Source organism: Saccopteryx bilineata, chromosome 4, assembly GCF_036850765.1.
Source record: "Saccopteryx bilineata isolate mSacBil1 chromosome 4, mSacBil1_pri_phased_curated, whole genome shotgun sequence".
In the NCBI taxonomy this organism is placed as follows: Eukaryota; Metazoa; Chordata; class Mammalia; order Chiroptera; family Emballonuridae; genus Saccopteryx; species Saccopteryx bilineata.
In genome coordinates this window covers 117,658,080-117,678,471 of record NC_089493.1, presented here as the reverse complement: position 1 = coordinate 117,678,471, position 20,392 = coordinate 117,658,080, and the positions used below count along the sequence as shown (strand labels likewise).

At 40.5% G+C, this 20,392-nt stretch overlaps 1 protein-coding gene across 2 annotated transcripts; it reads left to right on the top strand.

Moving 5' to 3' along the window:
• The first annotated feature begins 2,998 nt into the window (after positions 1–2,998).
• Positions 2,999–18,228, top strand: C4H14orf28 (chromosome 4 C14orf28 homolog). 2 transcript variants are annotated; one of them, XM_066277854.1, is made up of 6 exons: positions 2,999–3,132; positions 5,828–6,352; positions 15,272–15,361; positions 15,622–15,714; positions 16,632–16,766; positions 17,783–18,228. In XM_066277854.1, exons 2-6 carry the CDS (start codon positions 5,829–5,831, stop codon positions 17,964–17,966), a joined length of 1,026 nt encoding a protein of 341 aa, XP_066133951.1. In that variant the 5' UTR covers positions 2,999–3,132; position 5,828; the 3' UTR covers positions 17,967–18,228. The 2 variants fall into 2 exon arrangements, with proteins under 2 accessions (XP_066133951.1, XP_066133952.1); XM_066277855.1 differs by lacking the exon at positions 15,622–15,714.
• The last annotated feature ends 2,164 nt before the right edge of the window (positions 18,229–20,392 follow it).

The following is a 20,392-nucleotide window of genomic DNA, read 5'->3' as shown; positions in this document are numbered from 1 at the left end:
AAAACCACAAGGTATTACTACACTTATTAGAATAGCTAAAATTAAAAATGACTTGCATAACAAGTGCTGATAAGAATATACAGGAAATGGAACTTTAATGAATTCCTAATGGGATTGTAAAATAGCACCACCACTCTGGAAAAGAATTTAACATTTTATTCAAAGTTAAATATACCTCTACCATGTGATTCAGCCATTCCATTTCTAGACTTTATCCAAGAAAAACAGAAATATACAAAAGTGGGCAAAAATAGGCTTACAGTTACATTGTGACATTCTTTTGAGTTAAAAAAGTTATTGTAATAATCATAACCTGTATGCCTTTTTCCATAACAACTGTAAACCTACTTTTGCCCATCCCTGTATGTTCATATAAAGAGTTGTACACAATGTTCATAGTAGCTTTATTGGTAACAGCCCAAAAGTAGATGCAACCCAAACATCCATCAACAAATAAGTGAATAAATCGTAGTACGTAAATATAATGGAATACACTCAGCAATAAAAAGGAATGAATTTTTGATACACAGAACATATTGAATGTCAAGAGAATGACATTGAGTAAAAGAAACCAAACCCCCTCCAAAAAAATAATATATACCATATGATTATATTTATATAAAATATTAGAAAATGTAAATGAATCTATAATGACAGAAAGTAGATCAGTGGTTACTTAAATGTGGGAGGCAGGGATGAATTGGAGGAAGAAATTACAAAGGGACGTGAAAAACTTGAGGATGATGGATGTATTCACTTGGCTGTAGTGGTTTCAAGGGGGTATATGTAGTCAAAACATCAAATTATATAGTTTAAATATGCTACATAGCCTGACCAGGCAGTGGTGCACTGGATAGAGCATCAGACTGGGACACAGAGGACCCAGGTTCAAAACCCTCGGTCGCCAGCTTGAGCATGGGGTCACTGGCTTGAGCATGAGATCATCGACATGACCCCATGGTCTCTACCTATAGCCCAAAGGTTGCTGGCTTGAAGCCCAAGCTGGCTGGCTTGAGCACAAGATCACTGGCTTGAGCAAGGAGTCACTCACTCTGCTGTAGCCCCCTGGTCAAGGCACATATGAGAAAGCAATCAATGAACAACTAAGGTGCTGCAATGAAGAATTGGTGCTTCTCATCTCTCTCCCTTCCTGTCTGTCTGTCCCCATCTATCCCTCTCTCCCTGTCCCTCTCTGTCTCTTTCTCAACAGCAACAAAAAAGTGCTACATATATTTGTCAATTATACCTCAATAAAGCTTCCTTTAAAATACTGAAAATCAGGCCAGACTTTGAGAGCAAAAAGGAAGCAGAATAAAAATCTTGTTAAAGGCTTCAGGGAGGTTTGTGAGTTATCCAAGTATGTGAAAAAATCTATGCTTCCTCTCCCTAGCCAAAAATGCCTCAGCTGAGTTCAATGAACCATCTCCCCCTTATTCCCCAGAAATGGTAAGAATCACCAATATTGGGTCTGTTTTCTGGAAGAGAATGCCCCAATCAGTATAAAATAAATTCCATGTTTTATGAAAGATTTTCAATTAAACACATAATCCAATTTATACACATTTTAAAGGACTTTCTACTTGCAGAATAGTTATAATACTGAGGAAACTTTTTTGCACATGAATTCCAATAAAGACACACTAGCTATTTAATCTCTCAGACCCTTAGTTTCCTCATTTGTGAAATAGAATAATAAGAAAAAGCAGGAAACTAAAAAGAGCAGATGTTGACAGAGTTATTAATTCTTTTTGTGCAGGCAAAGCCATCTTTCTCCCCCTCTCTGAGAGATAATCCATTTCTCTCCATCTTCATGGGCAGTTATTTAGCTTCAGTAAGTCAAGCTTCTCTCCCAGCCTCCATCCCTCTATCAATAAGAGTCCTTGAGAGAGGTCCATGAGGTCCATAGCCTGACTATCACATTAGTCAAGAAAGCATCCAAACTCCACTAGACTCAGCTGTGACTAAGGACCACAATAATGTGCTGGGCTGACGTTGAGCTCTCTGAATTGTGTATTCTAGAAGTTGAACTTCACTTTCCAAACAGTCATTATCTGTTGAACAACTAAATGGGGAAAATCTCAACAGTATCTCATTTCTAACTGCGAGTGGAGGTAGTTTTCCAGGGTGGCCTGTGTTCAATGAGAGCAAAGCCATGTTGGTTTTGTTTCTTTAAAGCAGGATACCAAAACTAGGGCCTACTGAAAATGAATGATGGTTGAGCCCACAGACTCTAACATTAAGCAACTGAAACTTAAATTTCTGGCTGTCACTTAATGTGTGCGACTTTATCATATATGAAACAGAAAGTTTTCATCTCTACAGTGGGCTGAAGCCATCTAATTTCTTTAAATGGTATTAACTTCTATTATAAATTACCACATTTGGGGCAGGCATTACATTCAACACAAATGACAGCATTTAACACACTAATCCAAATTTTCCTAAAAAGCCACTTAAATCAAAAGCTTGGATAATTATAACTTACTGAGAAAACAAAGATTTCCCCTTCTGAGTTAAGAATTCGAGAAGACAGGATCCAGAATCAAACTCAAATCAAATAAAGTCCAAAAGTTTTATAAACCTCCAAAAGCCAAGCGAGGTTGTCAACTAGGCTCCGCCTCCGTGGAAACCCTGCCCACTTTGGCTGCTTTACTCCCTAGAACACTGGAACCCAGCCCCTCTCTGCGAGGTCCCGCCCCCCGCACCTGATATTGGTTCCCATTGGACAAAGCTGAATGCTTGTATACACACCCGACACACACACGTTTGGCCGGGGCGTCTTCGCGCCTGCGCAGCAGTGCTGACAGGCGGCTGGGCACTGAGGCTTGCGGGGGGAGGGAGGAGAAGGGTAGGCCGAATCTTCCTCCGTAATAGGCAAAAGCGTCCCGCGGTCCTGGCTCCGTGGGTTCTGTCGGATCGGGCCTGGGCGCCGGAGCTGCTGTGGCTCCCGCCGCGGCGGGTGCGATGGAGGCCGTGCCGGAGCCCAGTGCTCACACCGGGGGAGGCCAAGACAGCCGGCGGTTCTAGTCCATGAGTCGGCGGCGGCAGCGACGGCGGCCCGGGCTCTCCATGAGCAAGCGGCGGCGGCGGCGGCGGGTGCGGCGGCACCGGCGGTTTTCGCTCCCCGGGGAGGTACGGGGAGCCGGCTTCCTGGGGAACGGAGGCTGTCGGTGTGGGAACACTTTTCGCGGCCGGGTCCTCCAGCCCGCTGCCCGCAGCCCCAGGAACTCTGCGAGGCCACTGCCCGGACGCAGACAGGGGTGTCCAGCTGTCTACACCGGCTTCTGGTTCGGGGACCGCCCGTGGTGGGGGCCAGTGCTGGGTGCCCGGCCTTCCAGGGTGCGGCGGGCCGGGGACAGGGTGGGCGTGGCCGGAGCGCGGGGCGCTGAGCCCGCTGCCCACCGCGCGCCCCGCGGGTCCCCGCCCGGAAGCTCCGTGCAGCTCGGTAGGGGAGCGCGTGGCCGCTATTCAGGTTATTTCGGAGCGCTGATTCTAGAGGGGACCTTTAGGATTCCCGAGCTGTCAGTGCATCACAGTCAATGCCTTGGACAAATGACCTGGTCTTCGTGACCAGCATGGAGTACAAATTGTCACCCTTGGAGACGGCCGGGGAAAAAAAATAAGAAGAGGAAGGAGAAGGGGTGTTTTGCCAAGGAAATAAGAAATTGGGGGAGTTTAGCAGATTTATTCAAACTGGAGGGCCTGTTGAGGCAGGAAAATCAAGACAGCAGGATAACTCTAACAGATTGCTAAAACAGTGCTTAAGGAACAGTCTTAGAAGTGTAGAAAGCAGAAGTTTAGTAAAGCCCTTTGCAGCCATGTATCCATCTTGTTAAGTAATTTTTTAATAATTTGTTTGGAACAAATCACCACGTTAATGATAATACTATATTGAGGCCTTATAGTTCTTCTGATCTTCTCTACCCCCCTCTTTTTTTCCCTCAGGAAAAGGCTAAAGAAGTTTCATATTATATGTGTGTGTGTGTGTGTGTGTGTATATATATATATATATATATATATATATATATATCACTGTAGTTTAATTCTCTTAGAATATAACTGTTGCTTTGTAGAGCTATAGTTATTCTTCATTTGGTCATGTCCAAAAGATAATTTGGGGGGAGAAAAAAGCCTGGAGATTTACAATTCCTTTTTCAATGCAATATTTACAAATCAGAACTCCAGCTCTTGACCTTACCACCCTGCTACAAACTTCTTTAAAATTCAATAGGAATAAATCAAACCATGAAGAAAGTTATTTTCATTTTTAGAGTATTTGAATTCCTTATGATTTTTTTCAAATCTGCTTCAGAAATGTTTTCGTTTTTAAGAAGAAACTGACTTCGTGTTTTCCTAGGTTCCAAATTTGCCACGCCCTCTTAGTCCTAATTGGTTGACTAGAGCCAATCTGGTACTATGTATAAATATCTACACTTCAGACTAAATATAGTGCTGAATACTTTAGAGTACAGAGTGCCTTTCTTCAAGCCACGAACTCCTTGTGTGTATTTAATATGTCATAAAACTGAATATTTAGTCTGCTGTTATTGTAAAATCAGCTTCAACTAAATTTCTTGCTCAAATAAAACATGTAGGTCTGCAGTATTGAGTGTTGGATTCCTATTATGCTTGGAAAGGTGTGGCCCTTGAAAAGATCAAAATAAGACACTGACCTCAATCACTCCTCTTTTCCTATTTCTCAGATGCTTCTCTTTTTTCATAAAAAAATACTTTTCCATAAAAGTTATATATTGGAAAACACTATGATGTTTTTAGTATAGACTTTTTTGTTGTTCCAGGTAAAGCAGTTTTTCAACTCAATTTCATTAGGACATTATTCTTTAATTTTTTAAAAATTTTGCTCTATATAATGTATATATGACATGAACATGTATATTAGAATACTGTCAGTGCCTTTAAAAACAAAATGCTTAGTGCCTGACTGGTGGTGGCTCAGTGGATGGAGCATCGACTTGGGTTGCTGAGGTCCCACGTTCGAAACCCAGAGATCACCAGCTTGATCCCAAAGGTTATTGGCTTGAAGCCCTTCAGTATTCACGGAGGGATAGGTGCCCGTTTAAATAAGGAAGAAACCTCAGTTTATTCCCAAAACATGAAGAGAAGGTAATAAAGTTCTAAATCATATCTTTATAGCGTGACCTATGTAGTTCAAATTGTAGGATATCTAGCATAGTCCTAAATTGTAAGTAAAAATCCCTAAGTTCATAGAAATCCTTTTTGTATTAGCTGTGCTACTATTCAGTTAAGCTTTCACAATTACTCTTATATGCTATTTCTCAAAGCTAATTGGACATTATTCTGTAGCCCAAATAAGGATTCCACTATAGTGTATTCATTTTATAAGTGAAACTGCATATATTAACAGCAAAATTAAGCACAGCTTGTATTTTGGAGTGTGGAAGAAGTTTACATTAGGAATATATACAACCAAATTTAGATTGTAGCTTAAAGAGCTTTACATTCACTTAAGATTTTTTTTATTACAGAGTATTCCTATATCAAAGATAAAATCTGCAGTATAATGTAAGGGCCTATCAATGGACATTCTGTAACTCCAATAAAGGTTGCAGCTTCTTAAGTGGTCTTTCCAAAAACCATGCCTACTGCTCTAAAAATGATTCGTAGTTGAAATTATTTTAAGTATTTTTGTTCCATTGGGAGGCCATCTAACCAAGTTAAAAATTTTAGATAGCTTTATTTTTATTTAACATATCGTATGTAGTCACATACATGTTCTATTTTAACTTTTTCCCCCCTTTTCTTGAATTTATTGTGGTGACTCTTATTTTTAACTTTTAAAATGCAGGATGAAGACACTGTTTGAAGAGATCAAAGCATCAATTAAAAATAATTATAACCAAGATCGCTCATTTTGGAGACCTGTTCTTCCTTGGGGAGGTGTTTTTACTATCAAAGCTGGCCGCAAAGCAGTATCCTGTACACCACTCTACGTTGAAATAAGACTAAAAAATACTTGCACCATAGATGGATTCTTGATGTTATTATATGTCATTCTTCATGAAAATGACAATTTTCCCAGGGAACTCTCTCTTCATTTAGGTAGAGAGTTTGTAGACTGTTTTCTTTATTTAATGGACACCTACAGTTTTACCACTGTGAAACTGCTTTGGATTTGGGACAAGATGGAAAAACAGCAATATAAATCTGAAGTTTATAAAGCTTCATTAATAATTGATTTGTTTGGGAATGAACATGATAATTTTACAAAAAATCTCGAAAATCTCATGTCTACCATACAAGAGAGTTACTGTTCCAACTGGCGATGTCCAACTCGGGTGCAGGAAGATCAGCAGCGCACAATTAATATAAAGTAAGTTCTAAAGTCTGTTTTATTTGCTTTAAAGTCTGTTTTGTCACTTTTAGTTGAAAATGTGCCTTTTAATGAAGTGCTATAAATATAAATCTATTATAGTCAAAGTAATTCTTAAAGTATAACCCTGTATAATTACTTACATGTTCATCAACCACACAAATTCAGGACTCTAGTAGGTCCCATGACAGAAACAGCCAAACATCTTAGAATTTACTTTACAAAACCAACTGATAACTATTTCACTTGCAAAATAATGAATTATTCAGAGTACACAATATTTTGCTCTTGCTTTGAATTTACTTATGTGACTATGTAGATAATTAGTTCCTGTGTCACAAATGTAGCCTCTTGAAGAACACTATCCAAAATATGTTTCTAATATGTTTCACCCCTTAAATAAATCTCTGTTGAGTGGGCTAGTTCTGTTTGAGGAAGAAGATTGAAAATACTCCTTCACAGTCATGGCTAGGGCGTAATTATAGACAGAAATCACAAACTTGAAATTGTAACACCTAGAGAAGATGTGGCTGTGAGGAGTGTGTTCACTGACTAGGAAGGGTAGTCAGTGGTAGCCTACTTTTGGCTTTCAGAGAGAGGGCCGACCGCTAAGCTGTTAAGTAGCAAGGCGGAAGGCCAAACTGGTACACCCTGGTTGAGTGTTGGAAAATCTTAAAGCCCCCAGGGGACATGAGCTGGAAAAGGGACAATTGCCAATGGGAAAAATTAGGGCAGAAAACCAGACCAAAACACATTGTTGTCAGAAAGTATAATTGGCCCTATGGTCTAGAAAAACTGCCCCTAATAGATTGTTTTCTTTAGGGGGGATAGACATCATATACCCTAACTTATTGAATTCACATTTCTTCATAGCATATTTTCTTTAATATTATAATAACATCGTGATACCTACAGAAAGCTGAAGACATTTTATTCTTTTTATTTATTTATTTGTTTGTTTGTTTATTCAGTGAGAGGAGGAAGGGCAGAGACAGATTCCTGCATGTGCCCAATGTAGCATCCACCGGGTACGAGAACAAATGTCGGAGACTTTCAGGAGTTAAGATGTTACTTTATTGGCCAGTTTAACCTGCGCAGGGGCGAACTCCCGAGATGTCCGGAGACACCGTGCCCACAAGGAGCTGCAAATGGGAGCCGCGCCTGGAGCTTACAGCCAAGCCCTTATATATCCTAAGTGAGCAAGCATAGACAGAAGCAGATGTGGCAGTTTAGCTATTGGCTAGGGAGGTCACACGCAGCATAGCAACAGGGGCCGGCATAGCAACAGGGGCCGGTTTTAGCTTAGTGGCGAATTTCAAACCTAAACTTCTGATAAGGGTCTCTGACCTTCTTTGTTCCCAGCCTCACAGGAGCCATATCAGCACTTACTGTTCCTGCAATAGTTACACTCTTTGGCAGCTCCAGTACTCCCTGAATCTAACATTCCCCCATCTCTTTTGGGCATAAATCAAACCCTTGATTCTTCATCAGTGGGGAGAATGGTATAAGGCTGGGGCTCATGAGAATTTTCTACTTTAGCTGTAGCTATAAGCTAATTGGGTCTTATACACTGGCTAGTGATTAGCCTACTACACCTCTCACAATGGTCAGCGAGGAGCTCAGGGGGAGAGGGGTATTTATAGGCGAAACCTACAAGGTTACAATGTTTTCAGCACATTTGTACAATATCTTTGCAAAAGTACACAAGCACACACTGTTTTAAGATAATAAACTGTTGATACTTTCCTGCAATAATGGGCAGGGCTGATACACAAGGAACCTGTCCTGCCTTGTATTTTTCTTCTCTGCACTAACTTCTTACAACTTGCACAAACCTTCTGCAACTTACATAAACCTTCAACTTTTATGCACTTTCTTATCCAGAAATAACTGGCCTTTATAATAACTTGCTTTTCCCTTTTCTTTTTAAAAGTACCTCTACACTTCATACTTTCTATTATCAAAACTATACAATTCCTTTCTAGTCAAAACTCTTTATTTAAAAATCTTTAACCTTTAGTAACAATTAAGTTGACTTTCTTTTTATCCTAGTTTCCCTTTTCCTAAAGCCTGATTAAAAGAGTCCTTAGTTAGTTCCTCTAGGCATTAGCCATGCGTGGACCAGTTAACTTCTGGTTTGTGGCTGAAGCAGGGCATGCTGTCCTTCTCAGGGTCAGCTTACAAGGGTTGGCGGGGTCAGTCTTCGCTGTCCACAAAGGTGTCTCTGCTGGGACTGTAAGCTTCAGCTGGCTGCGGTGGACCCAGGCGGGTATGCCTTCTACCTTGGCAGTAGTGGGGGTGCTCAGGATCATGGTGTGTGGACCCGTCTACGTGGGAGTCAGTCCTTGGGTGGTGTACTTCTAGAAGTGCCTCTTGGACAGTCTTTGAACAGTTTGCTGAGTAACCTGTAAAACCTTCTTATGTCCTACTTTCTACAGCATAGACATATCCCTTGATGGGGCCGGGAAGCCTGGCAGGCTTTCAGTTCAATGACCTTTCTTTCTACTCTGAAGCAGGGCCTGCAAGGACTTGAGGAAATTATGATTAGAAATCTCTAGTTCCCCTCTGGTCAATCGAGGTACCAGGGGCACAGGTTGACCAAATAAGATTTCATAAGGGGTCTATTTATTGAGATAGGGGGTACATCTGGTTCTAAAAAGGGCAAAAGGGAGAAGCTCAACCTAGTTTTCGCCGGTCTCCCCTCTCAGCTTAATTATAGTTTCCTTCAGAATCCTGTTCATTCTTTCTACCTGTGCTGAACTTTGGGGCCTATAAATGCAATGCAATTTCTAATTAATACCTAACTTCGTGGCTAATTCTTGAGATATCCTGGATATGAATGCAGGTCCACTGTCTGATCCTAGGGCTAGGGGAATGCCATGTCTAGGTATGATTTCCCTTAATAAGACTTTGCAGACTGTGGAAGCAGCCTCTCCTCACGTGGGGAATGCTTCTACCTATCCTGAGGTGTCTAATAATACTAGTAGATACTTATAACCTGACTTCCCAGGGGTCATATCTGTGAAATCTATTTCCTACAGTTCTCCCGGAGCTTTCCCCCAATACCTTATAAAGGGGGGTAGCTTCTTATTCTGTGCATTTACTCTGGCACAGATGCTGCACCTCGAGACAATGGAGTGGACAATATCTCTGATGTTGGGCCCTACATAATACTTCCTAATAAGTTGTTCTAGCTTGTTTTGTCCTAGATGGGTACTAGTATGAATACTTCCTACTATTTCTCTTACTATTCCCTGGGGTAAATAGAGCCGGGAGTCTGGAAGCTCTATCTCTCCCTGCTGATTTTTCTTCCCTTTCAACTGCATCCCTTCCTGCTCTTCTTCTGGGGAATAACTAGGATCCGGAGGTAGCGTTGGCTTAGGCAGCAATGGCAGAAGGCTTTCTTGTGGCCTAGTGGCTGCCCCTCTCTGGTGTCCTTTGCAGTGGATGATTGCAACTTTGGTAGGTAGCTAAATGGCGTTTAGGAGGGCAAGAATTTCATTGCGATTTTTAATGTCTTTCCCCCTGCTGTCTGTAAGCCTCTCTCCTTGTATATGGCTCCATGGACATGGGCAGTGGCGAATGCATACCGGCTGTCAGTATAGATGTTGGCAACTTTTCCCTCTGCTATCTGTAAGGCTCAGGTTAGTCCTATTAGCTCTGCCCTTTGTGCAGATGTTCCTGCGGGCAGTGCTTTCTGCCACAGGACCTTATTTTCCATGGCCACTACTGCCCCTGCATGTCGCTGTCCATCCTTAATAAAACTGCTCCCGTCTGTAAAGAGGGTCAGGTCTGCCTTCCTATATACTTGATCCTTAATTCCGGGCGGGAGCCAGTCACTGTGTCAAGGATTTGTTTGCAACTGTGGACCAAAGTGGAGTCGCTGGGTTTAGGGCAGCAGTTTTGAGGAACTGAACAGATGGAGGGTTCAGCAGCTGAGCCTGATACTGCATTAGCCGCACATTAGATAGCCACCTGTCAGGAGGTGCTCGCAGCACTTGCTCTCTATGTAGTGTTCCTCAATGACTTTGATGTCCTGCCCTAAAGTTAATTTACTAGCCTCCTTGACTAGTATGGAGGTGGCAGCAAGTGCCCTCAGACATGTTGGCCATCCCGAGGCTCCAGGATCAAGTCTCTTGGACAGATAGGCAACAGGCCTCTTCTACAGCCCAAGTTCCTGGCTCAGTACTCCTAAGGCTACCCCTCCCTTTTCTGCTATAAATAGCTGAAAAGGTTTGGCCAGATCTGGCAGGGCCAGAGCTGGGGCAGCCGCCAGGGCCTCTTTCAGCGCTTGGAACGCTTGCTTCTTCTTATCTGTCCATGTGAACTGCTCTTCCTTACCCCTGGTCAGTTCGTGCAGGGGTTTAGCTAGTTCTGCAAAGCCTAATATCCACAGTTGGCAGTATCCTACTGCACCTTGGAATTCTCGTACCTGTCTCTTGTTAGTAGGCTCAGGGATCTGCAAGACCGTCTGAATTCACTGGCTAGATAATGTCCTTTGTCCTCCCTGTAAGTTATAACCCAAATAACTTACAGTTTGCGTCACAATCTCGGCCTTCTTGGCGGAGACTCGATACTCTATTCGCCCAAGATCTTGTAGCAGGTCCAAGGTAGCTTCCTCACACTCTCCTTTATCCTTGGCAGCTATGAGGATGTCATCCACATACTGGAGCAGTACAATTGACGGATGGGAGAAGCGGAAAGCCTGCAGATCTTTGCTGAGGGCTTCATTAAAAATGGTGGGGGAATTCTTAAACCCTTGTGGTAGTCTGGTCCAAGTGAACTGCCCCACCAGTCTATTATCTGGGTTATTCTATTCAAAGGCAAAGATCCCTTGGCTCTGAGGTGCCAGGGGAATACAAAAGAAGGCATCCTTTAAATCCAGGGCAGAATAATAGGTATGAGTTGGAGGCAATGAGCTCAGTAAGGTATACGGGTTGGGCACCATGGGATGAATAGTCTCTACCTGTGCATTCACCTCCTGCAAGTCCTGGACCGGACGATAGTCTTGGCTCCCCGGTTTCTGGACAGGAAGCAGCGGGGTGTTCCAGGCTGATTGGCACCTTCGAAGGATGCCTGCCTCCAGCAGGCGTTGCAAGTGCCAGGTGATTCCCTGTTTAGCTCGGGCTGGGACCGGGTACTGCCTGATCTTAACCAGTCTAGCAGTGCTAAGCAGTTGCACCAGGACAGGCGGTTGGTGAGCAGCCAAACCTGGGGGGTTGGTTTCCGCCCAAACCTCAGGTACCCAGGCACGCAGGGCGTCTGGAACCCTTTCCTCAGCCTCCTTACCTTCTAGGACAGTGGCAAGTAAGTGTTCTTCAGATAGTAGGACAATTACTTCTATGCTGACCTCTGCCTCTTTGTTCCCCATAGGGCTTTCCTCCTGTCGGAAGGTTATGGTGGCCTGAAGTTTCTGCAATAAGTCCCTTCCAAGCAGTGGGTAAGGGCAGTCTGGAATGACTAGGAAAGAATGGGTGATGGTGCCTCGACCTAAGTCAGTAATTCTTGTGGTGGCCCATGGGTAGGCTTCTGCTTTGTCCGTTGCCCCTCTTATCTTAGTAGTTGTCTTCTGCATCTGGCCCTGTGGTTTCTTTAGAACTAAGTGGCTCCCATGTCGACTAGGAAGTCTATTAGTTTTCCTTCGACTGTTAAGGTGACCATGGGCTCCTGGGACTGGCGGAAATGGAGCCCTGGCCCTTTTGCTGTCCCCTTTTCCCTTTGGGAGGAGGTTTCTGGGCAGTGGCAGTAATCAGAATTTTGGCAACTTCCTTCACCCTGCCAACCTCCGGATCATCCCTATTGACATACATCTTCTGGGCTATCTCTAATAGCTTGCTTCTATTCTCTCCCTCGAACCCCTCAATCTTCTGAAGCTTTTTCCTAATATCTGAAGCGGCCTGAGTCACAAAGGCTATATTTACTAGTCTCCTGTTCTCTTCTGCCTCAGGATCTAGAGGGGTATATACTCTATAAGCCCCTATGAGTCTCTCTAGAAAGGCTGCTGGGAATTCCTCTCTTCCCTGGATGACTTTACTTACTTTACTAAAGTTGGTTGACTTTCTAGCTGCTGCCTTGAGCCCTCTCAACAGAGCCCGGCGATACTGGAGGAGCACGTCCCTTCCCCCAGCGGTATTAGGGTCCCAGGTAGGAGGTTGAGACGGGAGAACGTCTTCTATTTCCCTTCTTCCCTCCTAAGTTTCCCTTTCTTCTCCTAATACTGCCTTAGCTGCTTCTCTCATTATTCTGTCCCTTTCTTCAGAAGTGAAGAGGGTTTGTAAAATCTGCTGACAATCATCCCATGTGGGCTGATGGGTCCTAAAAATGGTCTCAAGGAGAGATATTAGTCCCTGAGGTTTCTCGTAAAATGGGGGATTCTGATGTTTCCAATTGTATAAATCACTAGTGGAAAAAGGCACATAGATGAGGCGAGGAGGTGCCCGTGGGCCAGCATCTGGTGCCAGCGGCGCCTCCCGGAGGAGGAGGCAAAATGGCTGCCCTCCCGGAGGAGGAGGCAAAATGGCTGCCCTCCCGGAGGAGGAGACAAAATGGCTGCCCTCATCTACCCACACATCCATATACAGGTATTGGTCTGGGTGGGGAGCCCTATAGACCATGGCTCTGACAGCAAACAAAATTGGAAGGTCAAAAGTGCCCTCTGTGGGCCGTCCTACATTAAATGTAGGCTATTCCAGCTGGCTCAAGGTCGGGAGGAAACCTGGACTTGGCTGCGGACCTCCGTACCCCTGAGCCCTCTTCTGGAAATCAGAAAAATTCTTCAACAGGCACTCGAGTGGGGATCCCGGCACAGACTCCTGTTGTCCCATCCTAGATGACTCAGGAATAATGAGAAAGGGTAGGATACAGGCAACACACGCTATTAACACAAGGAACACACTTGTCTCTCTCACACTCAACTCAGTCATTTGAGCTCAGACAAAACGCAGCGCAGCGCAAAACGGATTCCTAATGTGACCAGTCACTCCTAAAGTTAACAAATCCAAATATCCAAATTTCAGAGAGCGGCGTCCCGCTTCTGAAAGCCCTGGGTAGGTTACCAGCGGCGTCCCACCTACTACCTCAGGTTTATATGCTCCGGAGCCCAAAACCAAACCAAATGAGGATCCTCCGTGAATACTTACTCAACTCGAGCTGTCCTTCCGGTCTCCAACCCAAAACTCCGCCAAGGGAGAATCCCGGATGAGCCCCCAAAATGTAGCATCCACCGGGTACGAGAACAAATGTCGGAGACTTTCAGGAGTTAAGATGTTACTTTATTGGCCAGTTTAACCTGCACAGGGGCGAACTCCCGAGATGTCCGGAGACACCATGCCCACAAGGAGCTGCAAATGGGAGCCGCGCCTGGAGCTTACAGCCAAGCCCTTATATATCCTAAGTGAGCAAGCATAGACAGAAGCAGATGTGGCAGTTTAGCTATTGGCTAGGGAGGTCACACGCAGCATAGCAACAGGGGCCAGCATAGCAACAGGGGCCGGTTTTAGCTTAGTGGCGAATTTCAAACCTAAACTTCTGATAAGGGTCTCTGACCTTCTTTGTTCCCAGCCTCACAGGAGCCATATCAGCACTTACTGTTCCTGCAATAGTTACACTCTTTGGCAGCTCCAGTACTCCCTGAATCTAACACCCAACCTGGATTATTTGTTTGTTTGTTTGTTTATTCAGTGAGAGGAGGAAAGGCAGAAACATACGCCCGCATGTGCCCAACCTGGATTCACCAGGCAAGCCCACTAGGGTGTGATGCCCAACCAATTTGGAGCGTTGCTCTGTTGTTCAGCAACTGAGCTCCTCTTGGCACCTAAGGCACAGCCAATGAAGCCATCCTCAGCACCTAGGGCCAACTCACTCCAATCGAACCATGAATGCAGGAAGGGAAGAGAGAGAGAAAGAGAGAGAAGCAAGAGGGGAAGGAGTGGAGAAGTAGAGGGTCGCTTCTCCTGTGTATCCTGACTGGGAATCTAACCCAGGACATCCACGTGCTGGGCCAACACTCTACCGCTGAGCCAACCAGCCAGGGCCTATTTTATTCTTTTTAAAGTCTGACAATTAATGTCTCTCTTTTTCTGAAATATGCTTTATTCATTTTCCTGTATTGCTGATAAAATTATGTTGATTTTGAAATCTCTGTCAGGTGAAAAAGTTTTGTTACTCTAAATCATACTGGACTAAAAAGCAATTTATCTTGTTTTCTGTTTTTTAAACTATTTTAATTTCCATATGTAATGAAATATTTGCAATACTATATTAATATTCTATGCTTCTCTTTAAATATGTTTATCATACTGTGTACAACTGTTTTAAGCTTTTGCCTATTTTTTAATTCTATTTTTTTATTTTTATTGATTTTAGAAAGAGAGAAAGGAGAGAGAGAAAGACAGGAACATCGATCTGTTCCTGTATATGCCCTGACCGGGGATAGAACCGGCAGTCTCTAACCAACCGAGCTATTTGGCCAAGTCTCTTAATCCTATATTTAAAATAACTTCTGAAATATGTAGGAAATTTTTTTTTAACAAATCAGGTAACTGAAGCCAAAAGTGGCTATAACTTTAGCAACTTTAGTAACTTATTCAGCTGCTTTCCTGATTCTGGATCCTACTTTCTTACCCCTATACCAGAATCCCTTCTATTGAATCCTCTGGAAAAAAATTTAAAGTAACAAACAACAACTGCATAGTTCAGCATCAGTTTATAGGAAGATTTAATGTTTCTTGGAAAACTTCTTGCATTAACATTTATTAAATTTAACTGGTTTCTATACAAGAAATACAAAGATGAATAACAGAGGTTGTATTTTATTTGGTTTGCTAACAATGAATTGACCTGTATATTTTGTGACCCTAATAATGTATTTACCTGTAAAATGTTGAAGCAATTCTTACATGTATTTTGCAATTGTTATAGTCCTCCCCAAGAAATTCCACATGGAAACTTGATACGACTGGCTGTTGATGAGTTATTCTGTTCCAGGATTGAACTGTGTGAAGAATGTGGGTGAGTATATGGTAGATATTTAAGATGAAAGTATTCTGTGTTGTTTATAAAGAAACCTGGACTGATATGATGTTAATTGTATGTGAAATAGCTACTCATAAGTATTTAGGAAGTTTTAACATTTTTTAAATCTTAACACCTTCTAGTTTCTTCTAATATCTTTTGCTGTGTTGTCATTATAAAGTAGAACATAATACTATAATTAATTGACGAATACAAAGCAAATGCCTTTTCTTTTTTTCCCCCCCCTCACTGCTTAGTAGGTACAATAAAACCTTGGTTAACCGGAACCCAGCTAATCGGGACCCTCAATTAACTGGATTTTTTTCCTGCATTCCTCATTTAGGAGAAAGGTAAACTAACAACCAAAAATTCTAACACCGTGTAAAAGAAAAGAAAGAATGAAACACAAAGGGGAAAAAAGAATATATTCATCCTAAACTCTTAATTTCTCTATCTACTATATTGTACAATGAGAATCAGTATTTAGAAGGATGATTTTATAACTAATCACAAAAGAAGGAAAAAATAAAATATGTTCAGTTAATATTACTTAAGTTCAGAAAGTGAACTAATGTATTTTAGCAACAAATACTGAAACAAAATGGTTTTCCTGTTAACTTGGTTTAGTCAATAATATTTGTTAACCAAAAGTTTGTACCCTGAGCATTCCGGTTAATCGAGATTTTACTGTATAACTATTTGTTGTAGTCTGAGCATATGCTTAATACCTTATACTGCTAAGAAAACAAAATTTGCTTCATCCGATGAAAGAAAGCAGGGAATTTTATCCATAAAGAGGCTAGTAAGAATCATATTATTCCCCTCTGTCATTATTTCCCTTTGAAACCATCTTAGATAAATAAAAATGTATCTAAAAATAAAAGGTACTCACTTTTATAAGCAAAGATAAAATAGTTAGCTTTTCCTGGAGTTTTGAAAGTATCATTACTTGTATATAGAATCTCAGAGCTTATATAAACTTCTGGGAATAGATACACAGCGTTTGGCAAAAGTAGGTTTACAGTTGCAATACAAATAAGTAATATGATAATTGATAAATAGTAATACAAGAATAAACTCTATGTTTTGCACACATACAACTGTAAACCTACTTTTACCCCCATAAGATATTAATATAGCCACACCATTACTCATACCTAAAATAGATAAGTATGCTTATTATGACACAAAGTAATAAAAATAACCCAGAAATGATAAAAGGCAGTTTTATTCCAAATTTAATTTTCATGGCTATTTTCAATTCCAGGTGTGGTGGCTTAAGAGAATTCTCCCAACGCGTTTTCTGCCACGGGGCACCTCCATTTGTTGTCTTAAATATGCAGCACTGGAAATCTGAAGATTTGGCATATGTACCCTATTACTTGGATTTATCAGATCACAAGTAGGTGGTTTTTTTTGTGTGCTTTATAAAACTAGTGAAAAATAAATTTATATTTTTCTGCTGTTTTATTATGATTTTGTCCAGCCCTTCCTTAAGTGATATTGCTGAAAAGGTCATAACTGTTTCTAAATTTATGTTTTCTGAATAAGATCGGAATCTCCTTCAGGGAGTTAGTCGCTGGCAGTGGGCATCATGGTTAGGTGCTTGATTTATGCAATAGACAGATTGAGTTCAAACCCAGCTCCACCCTTTACAAACTCTGTGACCTTGTCCAGTAACTTAACTTTCTTATCTATAAAACAGAGATGACAGTATCTACCTGGTCCGATTAATGTGAGACTTCAATGAGATTATACATGCAAAGTATTTAGGATATACTTATGCGTAGTAAACAATAAATACTGGCTATTCATTGTATTTCAAGTTAAAGTGGTATATAGTATGAAGTAAAAATAAAATTTTACTGTCCTCATTACAGATAAAAATATCTGCATATAAATTTTAACTATTTAGTTTAAAAGTTTTTTGTGTTTTCTTATATTTAATAGAACTATACTGATTATGAATTAAGATTTTTTAAATTCATAAATTATATCAATTATAAAATTCTTAAACATTTGATTCCAAGTTGCCAATTATAGAACATTAGTTTTACAGATGGGTATCTTTTTCAGGGAATAGAATGCAAACAATTTCAATTTTTTATTCCTTAGTTAAAAATTTAGGGAGTGTTTATCTTAAAAACAAAGTATTGTAGGGCCTGGCCAGTGATGCAGTAGCTAGAGCATCCTCACGAAGCACCAAGGTCACCAGTTCAGTCCTGAGGTCCCTGCTCCACCTGAGGTCTCTGGTTCCAGCCTGGTCAGGACTCAGATAAGAAGCAATCAGTGGCTACACAACTAAATGAAACAATGAGTTGATGCTCTCCCACCCCTTCTCTGTATCTCTCCCCACCCCCCAAAAATAGTTTTTAAAGTATTGTAATTTTCTGCTACACTTTGTCATTGAATTTGCAGGTATTTGTTGGAAGGTGCCACATTATTTAACAAAGAGGAACATCATTATTCTGCAGCTTTTCAGATTGATGGACATTGGATGCACTATGATGGCCTCAGAAATGTGAATTTAATTTTGTTAAATAAACCCCCAGAGTTTCTCCTCTTGTCATCATTGGTTTATATTCGAGCAACAGAGAAATAAATATAGACTGATGCTAAATATAATTGTTTTCCCTCCTGCCCATGCTACCCAAGATGAAGGGCTTTTATTTGTACATACTTGGTATCCAAGGAAATAGTTCAACTATACTAGTTTCAGATATGTATTTTCCAGTGTTTAGCCCCAGGTAAATGTTTTATAGAGAGAATCTATGCAAAAATGTTTGTATTTCTTTTTTCTATATCCTGGGTTATTTTTATACAAGCACATTCTATGTTGAAATAAAATATATCTTTGTATATTTTGTTTATATGTATCGCAAAGATTTTTTACAATTCTGTCCCTGAATCTAAGAAAATACTTTGTCATTTGAATTCTCAACTTTTTTTTGGGGGGGGGAGATATCCCAATAAAACCTGGGTACAAGTCAGTGTTTCCGTTTATATAAATTTCACATTTCAAAAGGTACCTGACTATACAAAGGTGGGCAAAGTAGATTTATAAAGAACTCTGTGCCAAAGTATACTTGACTACAAAGGAAGTAGACTATGAGAATGTGTAAATAATGAAGGCCCGCAATGTGAGCACTTATGAGATTGTACCTAAGTGCACTGTGCCATTATGACATTCTTCTGAATCAAGAAAGCTATTTTAATCATAACCTGCATGTCTTTTCCATACAACTGGAAACCTACTTTTGTCCACCCCTGTACTTCTTTGCCCTACCTCACTATAATCCAAAGTGTACTATTAGATCTAGTATGTATTTGAATGTACAAGTTATAGATGGCTTAGTCTGTTTTACCTGTTGTTTTGCCTCATTTCCCTGAGCAATTTAAAATATTTTTTTTGGTAAGAATGTTTTTCTGGGCTTGAATAATTTCTTTACAATGACAAATTCCTTTATGTTTTTTGTAAATTTCTTTAACCACTTGCCAAAGTATTATAAACCTACCAGCAGATTTTAAGTGTTAACTGAGTTCTTAAGCTTAAAATAAATTATATGACTAATCTGAACATTTATCTCATAATGAAATGTAATGGAAATTCTCCAATAAAATGTATTTTGCAGATAAGACAACTATAAAAAATTAGGCAACTGGATGTTTACTAATGTTAGACTAACAGTAGAAATGTACTTTAAATATATACTTAAGAGAAAATGGGTGCTTGGAAATACTTCTTTTCCTAGTAAATCATATTGGCGCAGGAAATACAAATTTTTTTGAGTAACACCTATGACTCCCTTTTAAGTAGTAAGTTGGTAACATGAAGCTTTGATATACAATAGAAATCACTAGAATTGTCTAAATATCAGAATATTGTGTTTCTCTTTAAAGACCCTAAGATCTCTCTCTCTTTTTCGATTTAAAGGGGGAAAAAGTAAGTAATATTAAAGGAAAATACTTTTTATTAGTTCTTTTTAATGTTTACATTTCATTAAACAGTCCACTTTGGGTTTTGGATTGAGACTGTGTGCAATATATTTGTTGATTTCTACATGCTAACCCAGGATGCTGCCATATACCAAATTGCTACAGTGTGCTTCAGTAAATTAAGTCTTACAGTGGTGTGGTGCTGTGTTGAGAGAACGTACCAAAGACTGGATAATTGGGAGTGAAATGTGGCTGAGAATCCCTCACTTTGAGCAAATACTATGAAAATTCTTTTTTTTTAACATATAAAAAAATAGTGATTTATTTTACAAAAATAATTCACCCTAGGGTTTATTTAAATAGTTGCCCTGTGCATTTAAATAGGATTTGATTTTCAGTAAACTTTTCTGAGGACACCTTATTGCATGAACCAACATACACAAAAATACAGATTCTAGCACATACATAAATGGTATCATTAACAAAATTATTCCTAGTGCAGATTTATTATTTTTTTTTTTTTAGGAATTGTACTTTTTTTGAAATAATTCTAGTTTATCATAAAACCAAAACTTACCTACCTCACAGGGTTGTTGTGAGGATTTAGACATTTGTTAAAATCTTGACTACCTTGTACATGGTAATAAATGTATTTTTTTCTACCTCTTTCATCTACAGGCAAGTCTCCCAGATTCTCTCTTATGATTAAACTTTTCAGTTTTTTTTAATAATGTGGCAGTAGCGCATATCAGTAATGGATTTAATAGATAATGGAATTTAAGTATGTCTCTGGACCCAAGATGGTTTGGGCTAAAGGATAATACATATATAGGTTATTTTTATGGGATGGTTTGTTGGTAGAAAGAAGAAATTCCTCTCTGCTAACCAAATAGTAGAAAATGGGTGAAAAGGAATGAACTAAACTAGACTATCTGCAGACTAGTTTTCTATAACATTAAACACCCTTAGAGAAGTTGGGGTGGTGGGGCAAAGATGTGAGGAAATAATAAAATATATTTTTAATCAAAATTCCACAAATCATAACTATACCCATGGGGAGAACAAAAAATGATTTTAAAATCCTGGCCTTAG